This window comes from Oreochromis niloticus, linkage group LG13, assembly GCF_001858045.2.
Source record: "Oreochromis niloticus isolate F11D_XX linkage group LG13, O_niloticus_UMD_NMBU, whole genome shotgun sequence".
Lineage (NCBI taxonomy): Eukaryota > Metazoa > Chordata > Actinopteri > Cichliformes > Cichlidae > Oreochromis > Oreochromis niloticus.
Window position 1 is genome coordinate 14,001,975 of NC_031978.2, and position 21,106 is coordinate 14,023,080.

Genomic DNA, 21,106 nt, shown 5'->3' on the forward strand with positions numbered 1-21,106 from the left:
GCAATACATTAACCTCTCTGCAGGTTTACACAGAGATAAGTAATGTAGGTGACTGCTGGCTGCAGATGAGCCTACGCACAAACCTCCAGTATCTCAATATGCTGTGCAGACCAGAGCAAGCAAATTGGTTAATCCAGCTTCTGCCATGAGGAGTGCTTGAAATGGGAAAGAAATGTTAGGATAAATGTTTAAACTAAAAGAAAATTCAGAAATATCTGTGACAGCAGATAAAACACCAGTGATGAATTTTGTAATATTCCTTGAAATGTCTGTGTGTTAATGTGCAAGATTCAGAATTTGTAATTAAGCAAATCCCGAGGAAAAAAGAAGGAAGGAAAGAAAGGCTGCCCATTTACTACTGTGCATCTTACCATGGTTCTCTGCCATGCAGCTTATATGAGAAAATGTCATGCTTCCCTCGAGGACAAGGTCATATGTCAATGTTAAGGACAATACGAACCACTTCCTGCTGTGATTAAAGATCAGCATCATGGGGAGCTGCACCCTGCTTTTTCACACCAAGGATGGGAAAACTTTCCTTTCCTTCTGTCATGTTTACCAGTGGGTTGGTGCATCTACACTGTGTGTGTGTGTGTGTGTGTGTGTGTGTACGTGTAATTCATAGCTGAGTGCTCCCTCACAAAAAAAAGTGTAATATCAGAGTCAACAGCCACAGCCATTACTTTGAAGCTGCTATGAGCTGCTGTGGTGATGGTGAGAATTTGTGGAGATGGTTGCAACCAAGAAATGCTATGATGGGTGTGAAAATAACTCTCAGATGAGAATACTGTACCACATAAAAATCATTTACAAAAAGACTTAGGAAGAAAAAAAATATAGCATTGTGCTAAAACAAAAAAGCGAGGCTGCACTGAGGAAGATTAATACATTGTAGCGTACGGTTTGAGAAACAGTTCATCTCCTCTTACTGTCCCCTAACTGCTTACGTGGCCCTTTAATCTTGATCCAGACCATCTGCTGTATGTAAGTGATGGGGAAACCAAACATCTGGAGAATCCTCAGTACGGCCACGGCCAGAGGAAAACATCTCCATTAATGGGGGACACATCTGGGATGAGGCATAATGGCACTGGGATGATAACCGCTTTGTGATTTGGCGCGGATATCAAGTGCTGTAAAAGGCAGAGGAGCCTAACAGGCGGCTAATTTACTACGTGTCGAAATTCAGTGCACCAGGGGTGCGACACAGTCGTGGGTAAAAATGAATTTTTGATTCAAATGCATGCTGTGCAAGAGCTGACATTCACTCACAGATAGATCAATTCATCACATAAAAATGTAAATGCGGTTCTGTTCGAAAGTCGAGGTCCTTTGATTTAATCCTGTGCCCCACCAATTCTACTAGCAACTGGCTTCTCTTCATTGGCTCCCTGTTAGCTCTGGAAATTAATTTAAAATCCTTCTCCCCACATACAAGGCCTTGAATAATCAATCAACAGTCTTAAATACCTCTTAGTACCGTATTACCCCAATAGAGCACCTTGCTGTCAGACTGCAGGCTTACTCGTGGTTCCTGGAGGTTTTAAATGTAGCTGTCAGGCCCCTCTCCTCTGGAAACAGCTCCCAGTTTGGATTCAGGAGACAGGCAACCACCCAAACTTTTCTTTTTGATAAAGCATATAGTTAGGGCTGGATCAGGTGACCCTGACTCATCCCTTAATTAGGTTGCTATAGACTTAGGCCTCCTACGATACACTGAGCATTGACTTGACTCTCACATAGTTTGTATTTTGTCCTGTCTCTTTATGCTATCCTTTGTTTTTTCTCTATCCCATCACCAACAAACAGTCACAGCAGATGGCTTCCCCTCGCTGAGCCTGCTTCTGATGGATGGTGTCTTCCTGTTAAAGGGGAGTTTTTCCTTCCCACCATCGCCTAATGGTTGCATATAGGATCACCTGATTGTTAGTTTTTCTCTTTAACAGAATGACTCACAGCACCTTGTGGCAAATGCTGTTGTGATTTGATGCTATATAGATAGAAAGTGAACTTTCAGCCTGCACTGGACTCATTCAGGAGTGACCCCTGCTTGTCATTGCAAACAGAAACTCCACTGTGCTGTAGCTCCACACACATCACTGATAAACTGGAGAGTCACACTGAAAACGTCTAGTAATTACCACATAAAAGAGCAGCATCAGCTTAACCTTCTGCCCACCTTTACTCATGTTCCCTTATTGACAACTGTCCTCTCTTTCATTCCAGTAGCTGAACTGACATTTAGCCACTGGTATCACTGAATTTCTTTCCATTTGTGATCGAAACACCAGGTCACCAAAGCTCGCAGTATCTGTCCAGCTTTAGAAGAATTTTATGAAGGATTGTTGTTTGATGAATGCTGACCTTGACAGAAAGGGAGTTTAACACGTGGGTCTGAAAGAAGCATTTGAGTTGCAGCACAAAAGATTGATTGCACGACTGTTAGACTTCAAATAGCAACAGTGTGCGTGGCTGCAGAGCAATCCTTCTGAGGGTACACATTTTACATATTGTTATGTGCGAGCTGATGTTTGCGGTAATGTTAATGTAAGGGAGCGCCAACACAAATGTCATTATGTTTTAAAGCAAGACTTCCTGGCAGGCCTGTCTGCAAGTGCCCTTCCAGCAAACAATGAACACCTTTTCTGTGTAAATCGGGTCTGGATTGTGTTAGCCTGCTGAATCTGAACAATGTCAACACTGATACAATCAGGCTACGCAGAGGAAAGGGAGGGTGGAGGCATGCTGGGAGTAGTAGGAAGATTTTACACTCACCATGACAATACCTCCAGACTGCTCAGCAGTGCACATACTCATAATGGGTGCCATGCCAATGGTGGTGCCCTGGAAGTAAACCCCACTGCCAAGGAGAGAAGTAGGAGACAGAACTTTTAGAGGAGAAAACTGCTGTTACATGTTTATAGGAATGGTATAAGTGAAAAACTTCAATTTTACCAATTAGTTTTCCAAATATCAGGCCAGATATAATTGTTTAATCATATCACACCTGTCAGGAGAATATGTAATTGTTTCAGTTTGTCTTTTTGTTAGCAGCACTGCTAAATTCTGCTAACAAATTAAATGCGTTACATTTTCGATCCAGGAATTAATGCCCTAACATAACCTGGTAGGCTATCATATCTTCTTAACCACCAAATGGAAATAGTAAAAAAAGGGAAATATAATCTTGATGTGAAAATATGAAAGGATTCAGATGAAAATCTCAATCCTGATTTCTGTTCGGGTCCATGCCCTGGTAGATGTATGCGGTCTCACCCCTATATCATGCAGTCTAGGTGCAAATATTAGACTGATTACATTTAATAATTTAGATGTCCACCTTATAAGCTGAGCATTGTCGTGAGGTTTCTGGGGAAGCAGTTTGACTTTCCTCCAGTCTAAGAACTCGTGCAGGGTGGTGAAGGGATCTTGGGTGATGGGACATTTATCAGAGTCGCTCCACACCTCCAGACCCACAAGGGCCACCCGGATGTTCAGGGCCCTGTAGAACTACAGAGAAGATTTTAATAAGCAGAAAGAGTGAGTGTGAATGGAAAAGCATGGAGAAAACACAAATGTCCATAAGACTGTTACATAAGTGAGACTGTTTAATGGGGTTTTACCTTTGTTCACTCAATTAATTGATGTATGATTCTTTTCATCCTAGCAAGCCTAATCAATCATACGGTGCCTTGTTTTTTTTTACAGTATAAGATCATGTCTTTGCCATTTCCTTAAAGTAAATCTATCTGCCTACGCAGCCTGTTAGCCATAGAGACACAGCTCTGGCAGTGGTGTTAGGCAGACTAAAGTCAGCTGCTTTAGTAGGAAATTAATATATCACACAGACGTGCCATTAATCTCTGCTGCCAAAAATATTTCTATTTTAAAAAGGTGATTTATCCCTCCTGTGCAAAGGGGGGGAGGATGTTTTACCTTGTCCACATAATTGGCTATCTCTACCAGTCTCTGCTTCACCTTCTCCAAGTCCTTTCCTTGTTTCTGAAACTGAAAACAAAATTGCATGTAATCAGTGGAAGAAATTACAGTGAGTGTTTCATGAGGACATAAGAGACCATCATTTCCAGAACATAGAAAAAAACCCTCAAACCACAACAAAGGACACAGAAAAGCAGCGATTCGTATGAATGAGTTGCTTGAAATATTCACTGGCACTACATTTTTCTGCGTGTTGGGCAGGTTGTCAAGCTGTGACCATCTGGATCTAGAAAAATCTCCTAGTGTTAGAGAGGCGAATGGCATGGCCACAGGGAGCAGGTATACTGGCAGATACGACAGCTTGCAAAGCTTTGGATCCAAACTGCAGCTCAAGTCAGACCTTCCAGTTTCACCCTTCTGTGCATCCAACTGCACTGATGCTGGACTGCATATCTAAGCCTAACAACATACTTGATCCCTTATCCTTCCTTTCATTTCCTTTCCTCCCATTCAGGTCAGTGGCATTAGCAGAGGGCTGTCAGGAGGAAGCCCCACAAATAGCTCTTCAGTGCTTATGGGAGACTATTCACTATCCACATGGTTTTTCCCCGTTTCCTGTCTGCTCTGCTGGGAAATTGAAAAAAGAACTTCCTGTCAGAAAAGAGACCACACTGCTTGTCGCACACTCATCCCTCTCTGCAGCTCCAGTGGGATCTATTCCATAGTTGCTACAGCTCATGCTTATACCACAAAAGGATTGTGGGCTTTCAGTGTGTCGTCTCTGCTGGTCAAAAACTGCATTTGTGAAGAGAGGCAAGTAGGTGCATTACCTCTCTGTTGTCTGCAACAATGATCAGCTCGACATATTTGGTTGTCTTCTGAGCATGTCTTTTATGCTGTGATAAAAACAAAGATGGGAAAAGTTAGACAGTTATTAGGAAATGCGTAGAAGATCAAGACACTATTTCTGTCATTTCTCACCGCTTCTACTTAAAAGACTTAAGATGAACCTTTAAAAACTGCAATGGCTAAAAAAAAGGTATTTACATTCTTTCCAAGAGATAGATGAGAAGATAACACTTAAATGTCTGTACACTAAATATAAAGATATAACCTGGTATCTATCCTGGTATCTGGTTTTAGCCTGCAGGCTAAAAAACTGCAAACCAGGCTTTGTCCCAGCTGATATTCAGAACTATTTCCTTTAAAAAAAAAACCAAAGTTGAGAAAATCTATCACTCAGGGGTAATTAAGTACTGTATATAGGTAAGTTTCATTTCCTGAATCAGACAGAGTTCTTAATGCTTGGAAATAGGGGCAGATGGATGCTGCACCTGCTCAATGCAAAGCACTGGCCAAACCTTCTGCGTGAGCCCTTGACTCTGTGCTCTCAACGCTGATAAAATGAGTGTCAAACCCAAGGCAACACCCTGAGGGAACTCATCCAGACAAGAATGCTTGCCAATATACTCATCTTGGTCAAACGCCCATTTATCTTTAATCAGTTCAATGATAGGCCTAACCTTCAGACTCGCTTAATGGTGAAAAACTGCAAACCAATAATGTAGCACTGAGCCGCTTTATCCAGTGACACTGTGATAAAAAAGAAAAACCCAATAATAATCTCACCCTTGTGTGGAAAGACTTGAAGGGGCTTTCAATGTGGTTTTCAGAGGCAACTGAGGACGTGTTGAAGCTGTGGCCGCAGGCTCCGGGGGTCAGTCTGAGCTCTTCCACTCGGTAAATGAAGTGAACTCCGGTGTCATCGCCAGACACAGGCTCAATGATAAATGTCTTGTTTTCAAGTGCGATGAAGCCTCTGCGGAGACAACAGGATAAGTTGGAAAACAAAACCTCAAAGCATGACCAGTCTCTCAAATGCAGAGTTTGATTAAATGGGCTCTCTCTAATGGAATACATAACAACCGGGCTGGCTCTTTTCCTGCAAGCCCACTTTTACTAAAACCAGATATTTTGTTGTTCATTTTTAAGCAAAAGACTCTTTTTTTTTTTTTGAAAGAATCACATCTTTTAATGTCAGATCAGAAATACATACCAGACTTTAATAACCTAAACAAATCTAAATGGTCCTTATGGGGAAACTTAACATTTTCTATTCCCAAAATGCTTCCTTGCTGTTGGATTAAGCAGAACAGATGAAAATGTGCATGCTTAATACTCCAGTTTAAATAAAACTTTGGATTGTGGTTCATTTTGTAGCGACAGCAAGATCATAATTACTGCCCAAATGAGTCCAGATATTTACTGGATCCCACGGTGAGTAAAGACAATGAGGTGTGACATTTCACCAATTCCTACGAGTCACACCAACTTACTGACAGCACGCTTAAGGGCTTAAGAGAGATGGGCTGCTGTGCTGAGCGACTTAAGCAAATATAAACATTGGAGTGGCAAATAGCACTTAAAGGGCAGTGTAGTGATGCTGCTTGAATGCAAAATGATGCCTGAGATTCCTACCGAAGGCCTGAGCAGGTACTGAGGGTAACGTCAGAGCTGGGATGCGCCTGCACTTCCCCGTGGTAGTAGCAGTGACTCTAAAAGACATTTTTTTTTTAATGTGAACAAAACAAAAAACCCTTTACATGTTGGAAATAAGAAACACTTTTAAAGAAACAAAGTGTGATATAAAATGTGTCATACTAAAAAAAGCAGAAGAAGAAAGCAGCTTGTCACATTCCTCTCGCTGTACTGAAGCTCTTACCTGACTTCAAAAGAGCAACACAGTAAAAAAGACACTGGAACTATGCTGATGCTGTCCCAACTCATGTTCATTTAAATTAGCATGCTCTGAAGAAATCTGTCTACACTCCCTCTCTATAAAAAACAGGCCATTTAAAATTAATGCAACCTATAAAGTTGAAGAGAAAGCAGAAAAATTGGCACGCATGGGAGGTGACAGTAATATGGTAATTGTTCGCCTTTCGTTAATCCGTCAGACTGCTCTAGTGGAAGGAAAAAGGGACATTTAAGGCTCCTCAGAAACAGTGAAAACGCTGTTGTCTGACCACAAGGAGAGCAGAGGAAATGACTCTCATTAAGAGGGAATACAGACCTCCATTTACTGTCTAGTAGCACTCCAGCCCTTTTAAATCAACTGTCATTCCCCACTACACTGACCATTTCTCATTCCCTATACTGAACTCCAGTAGGAAGAAATCTGGGGTGGGATTTTTACAAAAAGATGAAGTGAAGCAACTCCCATTTAACAAGTTCACTACAAGGTAATGAACTAGGTGGTAATGGATTTGAGAATCATTAGATTAAGGATAAAAATAGAACAGCTATAAAGGCTCTGTGCTCAGGCAGTGTTTGACCTAGCTAGGTTCACCTTTTACAAAGGATAACATCAGGTAGAGTTAGTGACTGTCTCTGTGTCTCTGACGTTTTTACAGCAGCTAAATGTTGAGTGACTAAATACTTAATTTTTTTAACTAAGCTTTAATTTGTATCATATTTCATACAACCAGGATTTTTTTTGGCAACTTATTCCTTAAAACTATATTATGTCATTTATTTAGGTTTTTGGGGACAACAATGACACTGATGATGCAGATATCTAAAAACTGATGCATTAAATATAATACGCTGGGCATTAAGAGGTTAAAAACATGGAATAATATCCTTTGGACATCTGAGACCAAAGTGGAGATGTTTGGTAAAAACCAAACACGGCATATCAACACAAACACCCCATAGCAGCTGGCAAACAGTGGTGGATGGGTGATGATTTGGGCTTTTTTTTCCAGCCACATGACCTGTGCACTTTGCAGTCACTGAGTTTAACATGAATTCCTCTGTAGACCAAAGTGTTCTAGAGCCAAACGTGAGGCCATTTGTCTGACAGCTAAAGCTTTGAAAGTGGGTCATGCAACAGGGCAGTGATCCCAAGCAGTGCAGCAAAGCTGCAACAGAATGGCTGAAAAAGGAAAAGAATCAATGTGTTGCAATGGTCAATGTGCAGACCTCAACCTGAGCTGAAATGCTGGGGCAGGACCTTAAGTGTGCTGTGCATAAACCAATCCCCACGAACCTCAATGAACTGAAGCAAGACCGTTAAGAAGAGTTATTGCTGGTTCTACAAGCCTTTGAATCATGGGGTGTACTTATTTATTCACAGTGCTACATAAATATCTGTGAAAACTTTCTTTTTCACATGACTGTAAACCTCTTGGTATCTAAGTTATTCATTTCCTTTAAGTTGTTAGCTGACATGCAGTGCATTGTTCCAACTGAAGCTACGCGATGTCCAAATTGAGGTATTCTAACCAAAGACAGACAAGAACTGAATAATGTTTTGTTAAACAGCATGAAATAACGACCCACTGCTAAGCTGCTTAAGGAGTCAATTTACATCCTAAATTAGAGGTCAGGTCAGGTTTGTTTTATAGGTGTGGACTTGCATGCTAGAAGAGTAGCAAATGGTTTTAAATCATTTGCATATGAAAAATATATAGAAATGCAGGTTCAGTACAGCACATTCATTGCCACTGAATCATGGTTAACACTTGTTCAGCAGGTACTGAAGGTCTCCAGTCTGTTAGAATTCTTCTTACATCCACCAATGAATGATAAAAATTTAAACTGTGGGGAAATTGGCTAATAAGTGTCCCCAGTGTCCACAATCCAACTAGGCAGCAAAAAGGGCAAGAGGCTGTGAACTATGTCAAAAACAAAACAAAACAGCTTTTTATAAAGGATCAGTTGTGCTATTTTTTCCCTGAGCCACATAAACTGATTTCAACCATCCATGTGACACACTAAAAAGCCTTGAGAAGTACTTTCTCCGTTTCCAAAGACTAGCGAGCACTTCGCCTCGCACAGCTAGCATGAACACAGCATAAAACAAGCAGTCAAGAATAAACCATCTGCTAAAAGGGGATTCCATAATAAAATCCTGATGGCAATGTTGGCTGAAAAACTACCAGCATGAACACAGCTTATCATCAAGTAGGCCACGGGATAGAGTGTGTTCACCAACAGTGGGAGGCTTTCAAATACACACTCGACCACATGGAAGCAATTAAGAAAAAAACAAAACACGACAACAAAACTCTCATTTCTGTCCTAGATTTGATTTTAAATGAGTAAAGCTGATTCTCTGCAAGAAGAGAAAACTCGTCTGTCTTTGTGAGTATTTTTAAAGGGTCACTTTTTACAACGTGACTGTGCAGCATCGCTGAACATCAACTTGACCATAAATGTCAAAAGCACTCCAACGCTGCCCTACCGTGAAGTTGTGAGCACCGGTGACTGCACTTCCATCCTCCCGGTAATGTGTCTCGGTGTAATGGCTGGCAAAAAGACCCCTAAGAAGAGAACATAACAAGAGCATAAAAAACCCATTTATTTACTCATCGATTAGAAAAAAGAAGACTTTGTTTTCAGACTACCAGGAGGACTTGACCCTCAGTTGACTTTATATGTAGATTGCTTGTAAGGATTTGGGGGATGATGCGGATGAAACACTTAGCAGTCCGAGGCGGGGAGAGACTTGATTTTCTGTAAATTTATTATGTGATTCATAAGTGTCCTTGAATCCCCTGGCATTCAGCATGAACAAGTTGAACCAAATACTGATGTAATTTCTCAGCATGCGTGAGTGTGTGTGTCTGTGCATATCTTTTCAACTGTGTGTCACTTGTGTGTGTGTGTGTGTGAGAGAGAGAGAGTGGGTGTGCTTTCCTCTACAGGCCATGAACAGATGGACATGGAGAGACCCACCCTGAGCATTGGCAAAGGAGCAGCAGCAACACCCATTTTTTGCAGCTGTATACTCAGATTGACATCAGACAGGATGATCTCAGGATGTGTGTGTGTTAGAGTGCGTTAGAAGAAGAGAGGGAGGTGGAAATACCCAGAAAACCAACAATACGTTCTGCAAGTTGATTATATGGCAAAAAAGTAACAGAGGAGACTTAAAAACTAGATCACACACATACCCCACAGTGCTGTGCCATCTCACACAACTCGCATGTACCAAAAACCAGAATTAGATGAGACGAGTGGCAATGGTGAGGCATTAAGCCAATAGTGTGTTTTTTTTCTTCCATTCTACAGGACCATTTAATGTCTTATCTGGATATTTACAGTTAATTATTTTATCACCCGTTTATAGGAAGATCAATCCTCTGTGCCCCGAGCCTGACCACATTTAAACTTCATTAAATACTTATTATCGCTTTAATGTGCCTTATCATGCCATTAGCAAGCTCTAAACCAAATCTGATAAGCCGAGCGGCCAGTAATCACTTTGAAGAGCCCGGTACGTCTCATAAAAACTTGATGACACATCAGAGGATGCTGCATGCTTCTCGGTAAAGCCCAAAATACGTATCTTAATAGTGAACGTGTAACAGTGGCGCTCGGAAACAGCCACAGCACAATTATAGGAAGACACACTTTGCCGTAAAGATGGGATTTGTGTCACGTGAGCGGTAATTCCAAGCAAATGCTCTCGTGCTGGATTTTTTTGGGACATGTTGGGAAAGCCAGCTTAGGGGCAGTGTGGCCGCTGGGACTGAGACACACGCTGTGGAAAAGCTGCAGGATTTACATGATGGAATCTCCCTGTAATCAACTTGTTGGCAAGAGTACACAGAGTTTATGAGGCCATGAATGTTTACTGTGCGTTTGCAGAGAATTTCCTCACTGGTTATCTTCCAGCTCATTTGGTCCGTATCTGTGTATCTTACACTGCTGAAGACTGTTTCATGCTTCTGTTTCTCACTGTCGCAGCGCTCTAATGTTGTGTCGTGTATCTGACCTGGTACGCAGAATGGTCATGTTTTTAACTAAAACACAGCTACCTAAGGACGATAGTGTACACTTCCATATAACTAAGCAATTTTTATTGGCGCCAACAGCCCGCCTCCGTCATCAAGTGCTGCCTTGAATTTTCCTTGATTATGCTGCAAAAGACAAAGTGTTGACATTTTTGAATCATGTGGAAAATAAATAAATCTTTTACTTGTCCTTATTCCACATGAGAAAAATGACTGTGAGGACTGATAATTTATTCCGTAGCTGTTACTGATGAATAAGTTGCAGGATGTTTTATGCTCTGCCGGATGACTCTGTGTCTACACCACTATATTACACCTCCACAAAGAAAAACACATTTTCTTTTTCATTTTCATTCCTGTAATTGTTTAAGTCAATAACCGCAGATTCTGTGGTCCTAACTGTGTGTTGCGATTCATTAGACACAGTGTAGTATCTAATTAACAGCTCACTAATGGCCGCTCAGGTTAATTGTGATAAATGACGGGCTGTTTAACAGCACCCCTGGGAGGCAGAAAATAATATTTGTCTTAAAGAATAATCTCCCATCTTACATGCGCCTCCTTAGATTTAATTTAACTTTTCTGAAATAACTGCATGAATTATTGATTGTCTCTAAAAAGCCAGACGAATAGCTTTCCACAGCTGCCTTTTGAGGCTAGAGTGCTGCTCATGCGTGTGATGTTTAAATATAATTAGGAGCATGATTCACTATTTGGAAAGGACCTTCCAGTAAATCTAAATCAAGACTCCCACATATGTTTGCAAGAACACTCATTGTGTTGCTGAAATAGCCGATCTGGCCTTCGAAATCTGACGTCCCGCGACGTCTCTGATGAACATACAGTACATTTGTGTTTCCATTCCATCTGCTGGCATAAGTGGATTGCTACACTATATCCTACACAACAACTGAGGCTGGCAGAGATATGACTAGCACAATGCAGGGACAATACAGACAAGGACAGCATAAAAACTCATTACGGCAGACCACAGAGGACCCTTCTTCATTTTAGAGGCATAAAACAAACTGGCAGATGTTATTTTCTGCCATATCTGAAATTACAGGAGATAGAACTGTTGTTGTCTCTGAATTGGGCAAGTATTTTGATGAGTTTTATTTAAAAAGAACAAATCAAATCAAACAGACAAAGACTCGCTACAACAGCGTGATCGATGAAGCTGAAACTAAATGCATCACTCGCTGTTTACACAGATCGATGTTTATAATAACATCTTTCTCTCTTGATCCAGCGCGCACGACGTTCTGTGCAAGTGCAGAAACTCATTTCCATACATGTGACTGTGTCTCATGTAATAATTCACCATTACACAAATCCCCTTGAGCATGGAACCATTTGAGAGCAATGTGGCTCCTCTTGCAGCCTCTCTACTTCCTTTGAAGAGTGCTAACTTCAGTGATTTCTTTTAATCCCCTCTCCCCCACAAGCCTAACCCCTAAGCCTTCCTATAGCTGCTACTTATGGTAGCATATGCTAAACTCCAAAAAGAGCAGACTACTACAGAAGCAGAGGCAGATGAAGACGAGAGAGGAACTAAAGAGGTGTGGCTGACAAGTCTAATTCTATTTCCACATACGGCTGCGTTCCAAATTGATTTACATACAGCTCAGTGTGCCTTCAGCTAAGGCTTGGCTGTGGCTGTGGCTGTGAGTGCACCGGAGTGTACAAGCCAGCAAAACCAGAGAAAACTAGGGACAGACAGTGGTGAGGGTGGGAGGAGTGAGGGAAGCAAACAAACAAAAAAATTCCCTGAACTACATAATTAAAGAAAAGCCTTCCTTTAATCTTCTTTACTGGCTTCATAAAAGAGTCATCATGTCCATTTCTGCATTACTTTCATCTTTGTTGTCTCACTGAAATTTAAGGTGTCGGGTCAAAATGTTAGGCAGCTACACAGCCGAGGTGGGTGAGAATATCATTAACGTTGGGGGGTATGGAGAAATTTAAAATGACATCTGATGATAGCGGCTGATAAAAATTTAGAAAAATGCCAAACTTATTACATATTCAACTTTGGGGAAGAGGACTGTCTGTTCAGAAATTGATGCGAGCCATGTAATAGCTGTTGAGACATTTCACACTGAAATAAAAATGACCTAAGCTGATGTGTGGGCAACATTTGTGCAGCATTTTAGAACTGTGTAATAATCTTAGTTTGTGTGTTTCAAGTGTTATTGTGATAACGTTTGCTAACTTTACAGGTGCTGCTACTGTAGGTCGAATATTTTCTCCTTTAATCGCAGATCACAGTGAAAGCTAATCTAGTGAACTGGTACTTATATAGTGTATTTCTAGCGCTTTCTTACTTCATGCCTCATTCATTCATTCATAAACACATTCACAAAAGTGCTTTTTTCTAACCTAACATTCGCACACTCACACCCTGATGGGGTTCAGTATCTTGTCCTTACTTTGGAAGAGCCAGGGATTGAACCACCAACCTTCCGATTAGCAGATGACTAAATAAAACAGACAAAGACTCTAAATCCTGAGTCCGAGTCACCCCAATCTCATCTAATTTACAAGGATTCATCACCAGGGAAAAATAAATGCCTGTGCCAAACTTTGTGGCAAGTCATCAAGCAGCTGTTAGGATATTTTGACGCCAAGAGGTCATTTATATGGATCAATATCCATACAGACTTTCATGACAAACCACCTTATATTTATTGAAGTTATTAAACTAAAAAAATCCAACAAGCATACATTGAGACTCATACCAGCCGGGCAAAGGATTGGGTCTCATAGTAACACTTATACTACCACCATTAGCGAAACTAAAGAGTCACATTCATGGATGAGCAGACTAAGATTTTCCATTATATATGCTCCAGCAGGCACTGGATGAATATCAAACATGCAGGCTGATGGGGCAGGCCTATTTAAATATTGACTGACCAAAGCAAAGATAGCTCCTTAATGAGTCAAGATGTCTCTTTGCTTAGGAAGAAGTCACAGAGGGAGCAGCTGCTTGACTATTAAAAAAATCCTGCAGCGAGTCCTCAGAGGTCCGCATGATGACACTTTTTCCTAAAATAAAGTGCCCCTGCACATACAAATGATTAAATCTCCGGTTGGCCATGTCCACAACGTACAAGCAAAGTTGATTTTTCATATCCGAATACTCTTTCATCCTTCTCAGTCGCCAAGATGGTTCAGCTTTCGTTCCAGACAGCCCTGTCTGTCTGTCTGTGTCCCTCACCTCAGGCTTCATGGCATTGTGTGCTCGAAGTGGCGCCTAAGGCAACTGAAGTCATCACGTCAGTAAAGTAAACCGCAGAGGGAAAAACATTGTTCCCTGTGCTTGAAAGCAGAGGTGAGTGATGAATCATGGCAGGGGCACAGTTAGTAAAGGTTGTCACTCTCGCTCTCACACGCTCTAAAAATAACAGAAATCACAGGTAAAAAACAGAAATATCTCATAATAAACTCTAAGAAACTTTTTCCTGAACATGACACTTCAATGGCCATACAGTTTCTTTTATGACTGTTTGAGTTGTTACCTAAGAAAATGAGGACTGTAGGCTGCATAAATGAGGAATATCAGACATGAATAAGAGGAAATAATGGTAAAGCTGTCTTATTTGTTTCCTTGGGGAATAAGAGAAGTCTGGGGGGTTGGTGACTGATGGGAAATGGAGAGACTCTTTTAAGAAAAATGACTCTGATCACACCAATGCATGCAGACATCCATACTGGATTGCCCCACTCTCCTGATCACTTTAAAGCATGAGTGAAAGGTGATCGTATTACTGTACAGCAGGTGAGGTTTTTAAGCACTCAGCGATAATGGAGTCACTTTCTTCATTCTGAATAAGCCTTCTCCCTCTGAAACCCAGCATGTCCTTTTCAACTCTAAAGGGTTTTATTTTCTTTTATAGCCTGATGAAGGTAACCTTATCTTTCATGCTTCCGGATATTTCTTCTTTTTAACCACCCATTGCTTTTTTTTCCTTGGCATTGCTTTTTACTGCAACGGAGTCTTAAGAAATGATAACAGAATTTGGATAAAAATGAAAGGCTGCAGGTGCATAACAAGGATTAAAACGGCTACGGTCTCAAACCCCAAACCTTTTGATATTTCTAATGAAAGCACACTTCAGTTTGGGTGGGAAACATTGCAATTTCTGCTGAAGCTATATCACTGTTATTATTTTTCCTCGCTTGTGAACATAACGCCAAGCACCACAGTTAGCAGCGGTGAGGCACAGCAGGGCTGTTAAAGAATGAACTGTTTCATTGCTGCTGGCCCACACGTTCGGAATTTTTAATACCAAAAAATAATTCCCACGCTAAACATATTTTTCCTCATAACTGTACAAAGAGCATGATGTCATACTCTCCCTGCTCCCATTAAAGGGGGAATACATTTTCAAATCAGTGTGAGGGAAAGCGTGCTCATCTACAGCACAGCAAGAGTGAGCCCTGTGCACAATTTCAGGGCAGTCCTCTAACTTCTCTCTGGCTATGGCTTGCTGCTAAAATGCAGGCCCGACCTGTCCATCTTGTGCAAAATTAGCCTCGGGTGTTTGCATCTTCTCTACATATCGCGCCACTGAGGCTGTTTGTTGTAATTAATGCTCCGAGTTCACGCAGATAAACATTAGACTGCTTGTGAAATGTGCGGCTAAAGGAGCTCATGAATTCTTTATAACCCTAACAAAGGAGTACAGATTATTTCTGGGCACAAGATGATGATGGCACAAACTCAAAATGCTTGGAGGCAAGATCTGCGCCACCAATGAGCAGCGAGCCATAAACACTTTATATCGTAAGATGTTAGCAAAATATGCTTTCAGTGGAAGAGCATATAGAGATTACATGCTAGAAATCCAATCTTAGCATCCTTGTGACCAGAGGATTTGAAGTGTTTTGTGCATTTAGGAAAAAAGAAAACGTAATAACTTTATAATGTTATTTTCATTCTACTATTTTTCATTCTGCTTTTATTTTTCCTGCTTATCCAGGTCTATGATTCAGGGGGTATCAGTCTAGGCAGAAATGCTCAGACCTCCCGCTCCACAGCCAGCTCTTGCCAGCAGAGCAATATAATCTCTCCAGCGTATCATGGGTCTATACTGGGATCATACCCCAGTTGCCTGAAACACCTCATCCAGAACATATGCTAGTCATATCCCCTCAATTGGCTCCTTTCAGTGTTGAGGAATGGCAGCTCTAATCTAAGCTCCTCCTGAATGACTTTGTTTCTTTCTCTGTCTCTAAGAGAAATCCCAGATACCCTCCTGAGCAAGTTCAGTTGCCCTAGTTTAAGTCACTACTCTAGTGTACACCCCAAAACACCCAAACTCTTCTACTTAGCGCAGCAAGTCATTCCCAACCCAGACAGAGCTCTCCACCCTTTTCCAACTGAGAACCCCGAATGCAAGCTGGAGACCATCTGTCAATGAAACCGACAAAACTAAATCATCTGGAAAAGCAAAGACAAGATGCTGAGACCACAGACACCCTCCGCCTCTTGGCTTCACGTAGAAAATTCTGTCCATAACGGATGTGAAAAAAATTGGTGAAGAAAGGAAACCCTGGAGTGGTACACTCAGTGGGAAAGGGTCTGACTTATTGCCAACAATGCCAAGCTATTTTTCACTGAAAAGCTCCATAACAATGGACCCATACTACTGAAGCACCACCCAAAGGACACCTCAAGAGACATAGACTTCTCCATGTCCAAAAAAGACCAGTAGGTTGGTTGGGAAAGAGCTGGTGTACTTACTTCAGCTTTCTATAGTTAGTGTGTGCCATTTTCTATAAGAAAAGACAGCAGGGAGTAAAACAGTGAAAGCAGAAATGTGTCAAATATATCTTACAAACCCTTTATGTGAGCATTATCCTTCAAATAGATGAGGGATAGTAGAAAAAACCTAAATAACATCAACAAATGTGAAAAAATGCCTGAATATCTGATAACCGATGACTTCTAATTAAGCAAAACACAGTCAAAATCTCATATTGTAAATTGTGTCTTTAGCGTTTGTCCCAACAAAACACCAAAAAGCCTTCTTCAATATTCCCTCTGCATAGTGAAGCTAATAATATAGATAATGGATGTACTTGTACAGAAGCTCGCAATCTCCATTAAAAGTTGTGAAAATAAAATGTTCTGAACTCTCCCTGGAAATACTTTTTGTATTCCTGCCCAGAACGGCGACGAACGGCTCTGAACAGTTTTTTTTCCCCTCTTCGTTTACTGCTTCGATATTCCCATCCATAACAAACTACAAACTGGAACTAATGAGAGAGTAGGGATCTTCAAGGGAGGTGGCCTATTATTATTCATTGAAAAAGAGTAAACAAATGCATAAATGTTAATGTCAGAGGGTTCCTATCTGTCCAATTAATCTATGGTGTTTCCCCTGGGCAGCCTCATTGTTCAGCCATACTTTTTTTGCCTTCAGGGGAAATTTGCAATTAAGAGCTGAGCAGAAAAGACATTAAAGATGTCTTTCATTTTTCCCCTCCCTTTGATTTCTGTCTTCTTCTGCCATTTCTTTCGTAAAAAAAAAAAGAAGAAGAAGAAGAAATAACTGGTGCATATCATCATCAGCTCCTGCTCTCCCACAATCACATCCATCCATCACATCCGGCACTTTTCCTCCTTTCTTAAATCTAAAACTTGAGAGGAAGAAAACTTTAAACTATAAGCTGCAAGGGGCACGTGTGGTGCATTAGGCAACTACTTTATTATAACATGGTCCACTGACTACACATGTCCCAGACCATCATCTCTCCAGTCCCAGACTGCATGAGGCATTCTTCCCCTCCTCTTAAAAAACGTCTCACGTCATTAAACCCACTCTTTACACTTCCACAGATCCTATACTGATTCTCCAATAAGATAATAGCATGCAATCTTTCATTCTCCAGCCCATTACCCTGCAAACATGGTGGAGTTGGTAACTTTCACTTGGCACGGATGTATCAGTTTAACATAAGGATCGGGGTGAACAGTCTGTCACTGACGCTGATGCAGGGTAACATAAGTCGTCATGGTTGCTGGGTATTGAGCAGGAGATGCCAATTATTGTATGGGCTACGGGTGGTAAAACAATGAAGTGCTTTTAACTTAATCACAGCTCCTTTTCTGAGTTTCAGTGGTTCACTGATACCTAGAGTACAGAAAGTGAGAGCAGTCTGCAGCATGCCTGCGTTTTAAATATATTTAATGCACCACGATTCATCACTCACTGACCACAGGATACAGATGCCATAAAAGTCGCTGTCGCTACAAAAAAACCCAAGCAAGGACGGTAAAAGGATTAAAAAAATATCACTGATCTTATATCACTAAAAAATAAATGTAAAGTAGTAATAACCTTAAAAGATTAAGCACTGTTTATTAAGTCTTTGGCCATCATCTTCGGTATTTATATGAAACTGTCACATTAAAGAGGCTAAATTAATTGCAGAGATTTGGGAACACAGTGCTAAGATAAACAGGGCAGACTGTTAAGCATTACACAAAAATTCATTCAGCCCAACTGTAGACATAAATATTTTACTTCCATTCGTTATTTCATTAAATTAAGTTTTCTAAACTTGATCAGTATTTAAAAAGGCTCGCCAGCATGAAATGTTTGAGAATTAAACTTGCCAAAGAGCTTGGAGAGTCAGACTAAATTTAAAAGCGATCCACTCACTGAACACTTTGTTAGGTACACTGTGATAGTACTGGGTTAGACCCTCTTCTGCCTGCAGACCTGCCCTAATCCTTTGTGACACAGATTCAATAAGGTGCTGGAAACATTCCTCAGAGATTTTGGCCGGTATTGATTTGATAGCATCACAAAGTTGCTGCAGATTTTTCAGCTGCACGTCATTGATGTGAACTTCCTGTTTCACCACATCAAAAAGGTGCTTTATTGGACAGCGACAATACATTGAACTCAGAGACGTGTTCAAGAAAACAGCTGATTTGAGCTTTTCTGACTACTGGAAACAACCATCAGAACACAGACATACAGTGGTCATAAAGGGACAGACATGGACAGCAGTAATATACCAATAAACTTTCTATCAGACAGGATGGATCCATGCTTCCATCCTGTTTATTCCCAGTTCTGATTCTACCATCTGAATGTCAAAGTAGAAATCAAGACTCATCAGATCAGGCAATATCCTTCCAATCTTTCGTATGTAGCATAGTCTCACTTTCCTGCACCCACTGTGTTCTTCTGCTACTAATGTCCATCTGCTTCAAGGCTCCTTATGTTATGGATTCAAAGATGCTCTTCTGTATACCTTGGTTGGTTGGTTATACCAATTAGTTGAGTTACTGTTGCATTGCAACAAGGGATTTTTTTCTCAGTGAACTGCTACTAACTGGATATTTTCCCAGTACATCAGCTGTTTCTGAAATACTCAGACCACCTGACACTGACAACTACTACAAGTAACATTAAATTGCTGCCATGTGACAGTTAAAGTGTTGTACCTAACAAAGTGGCCAGCAAACTTAAACTAAGCCTGCTGTAACACGGCACAACTCTGAGATGCACACAGTCACACTAATGGACAGGCACCTGCAGCAATATGACCGATTATGCGCCTCATACATGTTTCTGAGTTCACTTACTTAAAAGAAACCAACAAAAAAAACATGGCAGTTTTGGATAATTCTCTAAACAGCATAAAAAGTGCTTATCTCACAAACTCAGCTTCTTATTTGCAATACGATTAAGACGTGTCAGTGATTAATTTCTGCTATTCCCAATTCAGAAGAGAAGCTGCAGTACATGCTTCTGAAAACAAACAGCACACACACACGCAGACACGCAAAGCTTACTTTTAATAACAATGTTTGTAAGAAAATGATTTTCAGTAAACTGAAAAAATTTACTACAAGGAAAATACATCTTAAAATGAGTACTGAAATGAATCAGATTATTTGCCTGCACATAGTTTTTTTATTGTTAACAACAACAACAACTTGTGTTTTAACCAATAAAAAATGAGACCCTAGTCTAGTTATTATAAGATATAAATACAGTTTAAGAACCATTACTAAGAATCTACATTTAATCAAATAAAACACAATAGTTTTGAAATGCATAAATTCTACACTTAGCAATTTTTATTGTATACACTAGTGTGCATACACATTTTAGAAAGGAAGACATTAAACTGAACGGATCTGCAACGTTAATGACAATACCCGCTTGAACTGCTGCACGCATAGTGCTGAAGCAGCATCAGGAATTAAAAAACAACAACTCTATAGTCCATATCTTATATTACCTGCAGTGACTGATGGCGTTCTGAGTCTTATTGCTGGCAATAAGCATATCAGATAAACACCCGTGAGAGTGTAAAACAGCTGCTGAGCTGTTCTGTCTCAGTCCTTATTTCTCATGGGTCTGCTACAATTGACCCATTCTCTATTCCTTGCTGAGATATGGCATAGGATGTGAATCACGCACAAAGCAATTTCTGCTTTGAAAAAGATTTCTCATTAAAGCCTTTACACCAGGCTTTTATGGCTAAGGGTTTTGAAAGGTTGTGTGTGAAACGTTATTATGATATACTCTGCAGGTTGATTCCCTGGCCTAGAAACTGAAATCCGATGACAAACTGTACAGTAATGGCTGCATCCTGCCGTAGACAAATATATGAATGTGCATGATAATGTACAAATCACACATGCATTTCATTATCTTGAGCAATCTATTGATGTACAGTGAGGTAATGTAATCGCTCATATAGCACACTCTCCAGGACATATTTCCTGCTGATGCAGATAAATGATGCCCAGGATAAATGTGGATATTATGCATCAACATCTGTAGCCCCACTCCACATATCAAAAACTCCAGCACAGATAATAGATTTTCTGCTCACCGACACCGAGGCAACAGTTCATTCCACTGATGCCCTACTGAGTATATCACAGAGCGTAATTTAAAACAAAAAAGGTTTGCGAACAAGGCTGCAAATGCATCACCCCTTTGGTCTCATTAGGAGCCTCTTACTCTCTGCAAAGCGCTCCGAAACTAGATAGTGAATCGCTTACATTCACAGGATGCTAAGTGTTCTCCTAACTAGCACCGTTGACAGGTGACCATTTTCTGTATGGTATGTGTTGGGTTTCACGATATCCCCTTATATGAATGAGAAATTACAATACAAAGAGAGAGAGAGACCAACACGACCATATTAGTTAAGTGCTATGACAACAACCTCTGCTGCAGACGCCTAAAAATAGGTCTGCAGCAGGACCAAATAGATGATGCCATGTGCTGATATACTGCATTAGTGCATTAAACTTTTTCAGCGAAAGGCCAATCACAACAATACCTGGAACACATTTTCAAATTATTCACCAACATACC

At 40.7% G+C, this 21,106-nt stretch overlaps 1 protein-coding gene across 2 annotated transcripts in view; it reads right to left on the reverse strand.

Moving 5' to 3' along the window:
• Positions 1–21,106, reverse strand: part of adam12b (ADAM metallopeptidase domain 12b) — an 88,505-nt gene that overhangs the window by 40,822 nt on the left and 26,577 nt on the right. For both annotated transcript variants that reach the window (XM_005474247.4, XM_005474248.4), the window contains exons 4-10: positions 9,188–9,266; positions 6,418–6,494; positions 5,569–5,758; positions 4,770–4,835; positions 3,937–4,008; positions 3,341–3,510; positions 2,776–2,860 (exon numbers count right to left, since the gene is read on the reverse strand). In XM_005474247.4, the coding sequence (XP_005474304.1) occupies positions 2,776–2,860; positions 3,341–3,510; positions 3,937–4,008; positions 4,770–4,835; positions 5,569–5,758; positions 6,418–6,494; positions 9,188–9,266 (739 nt within the window). The remainder of the gene's footprint in view (positions 1–2,775; positions 2,861–3,340; positions 3,511–3,936; positions 4,009–4,769; positions 4,836–5,568; positions 5,759–6,417; positions 6,495–9,187; positions 9,267–21,106) is intronic.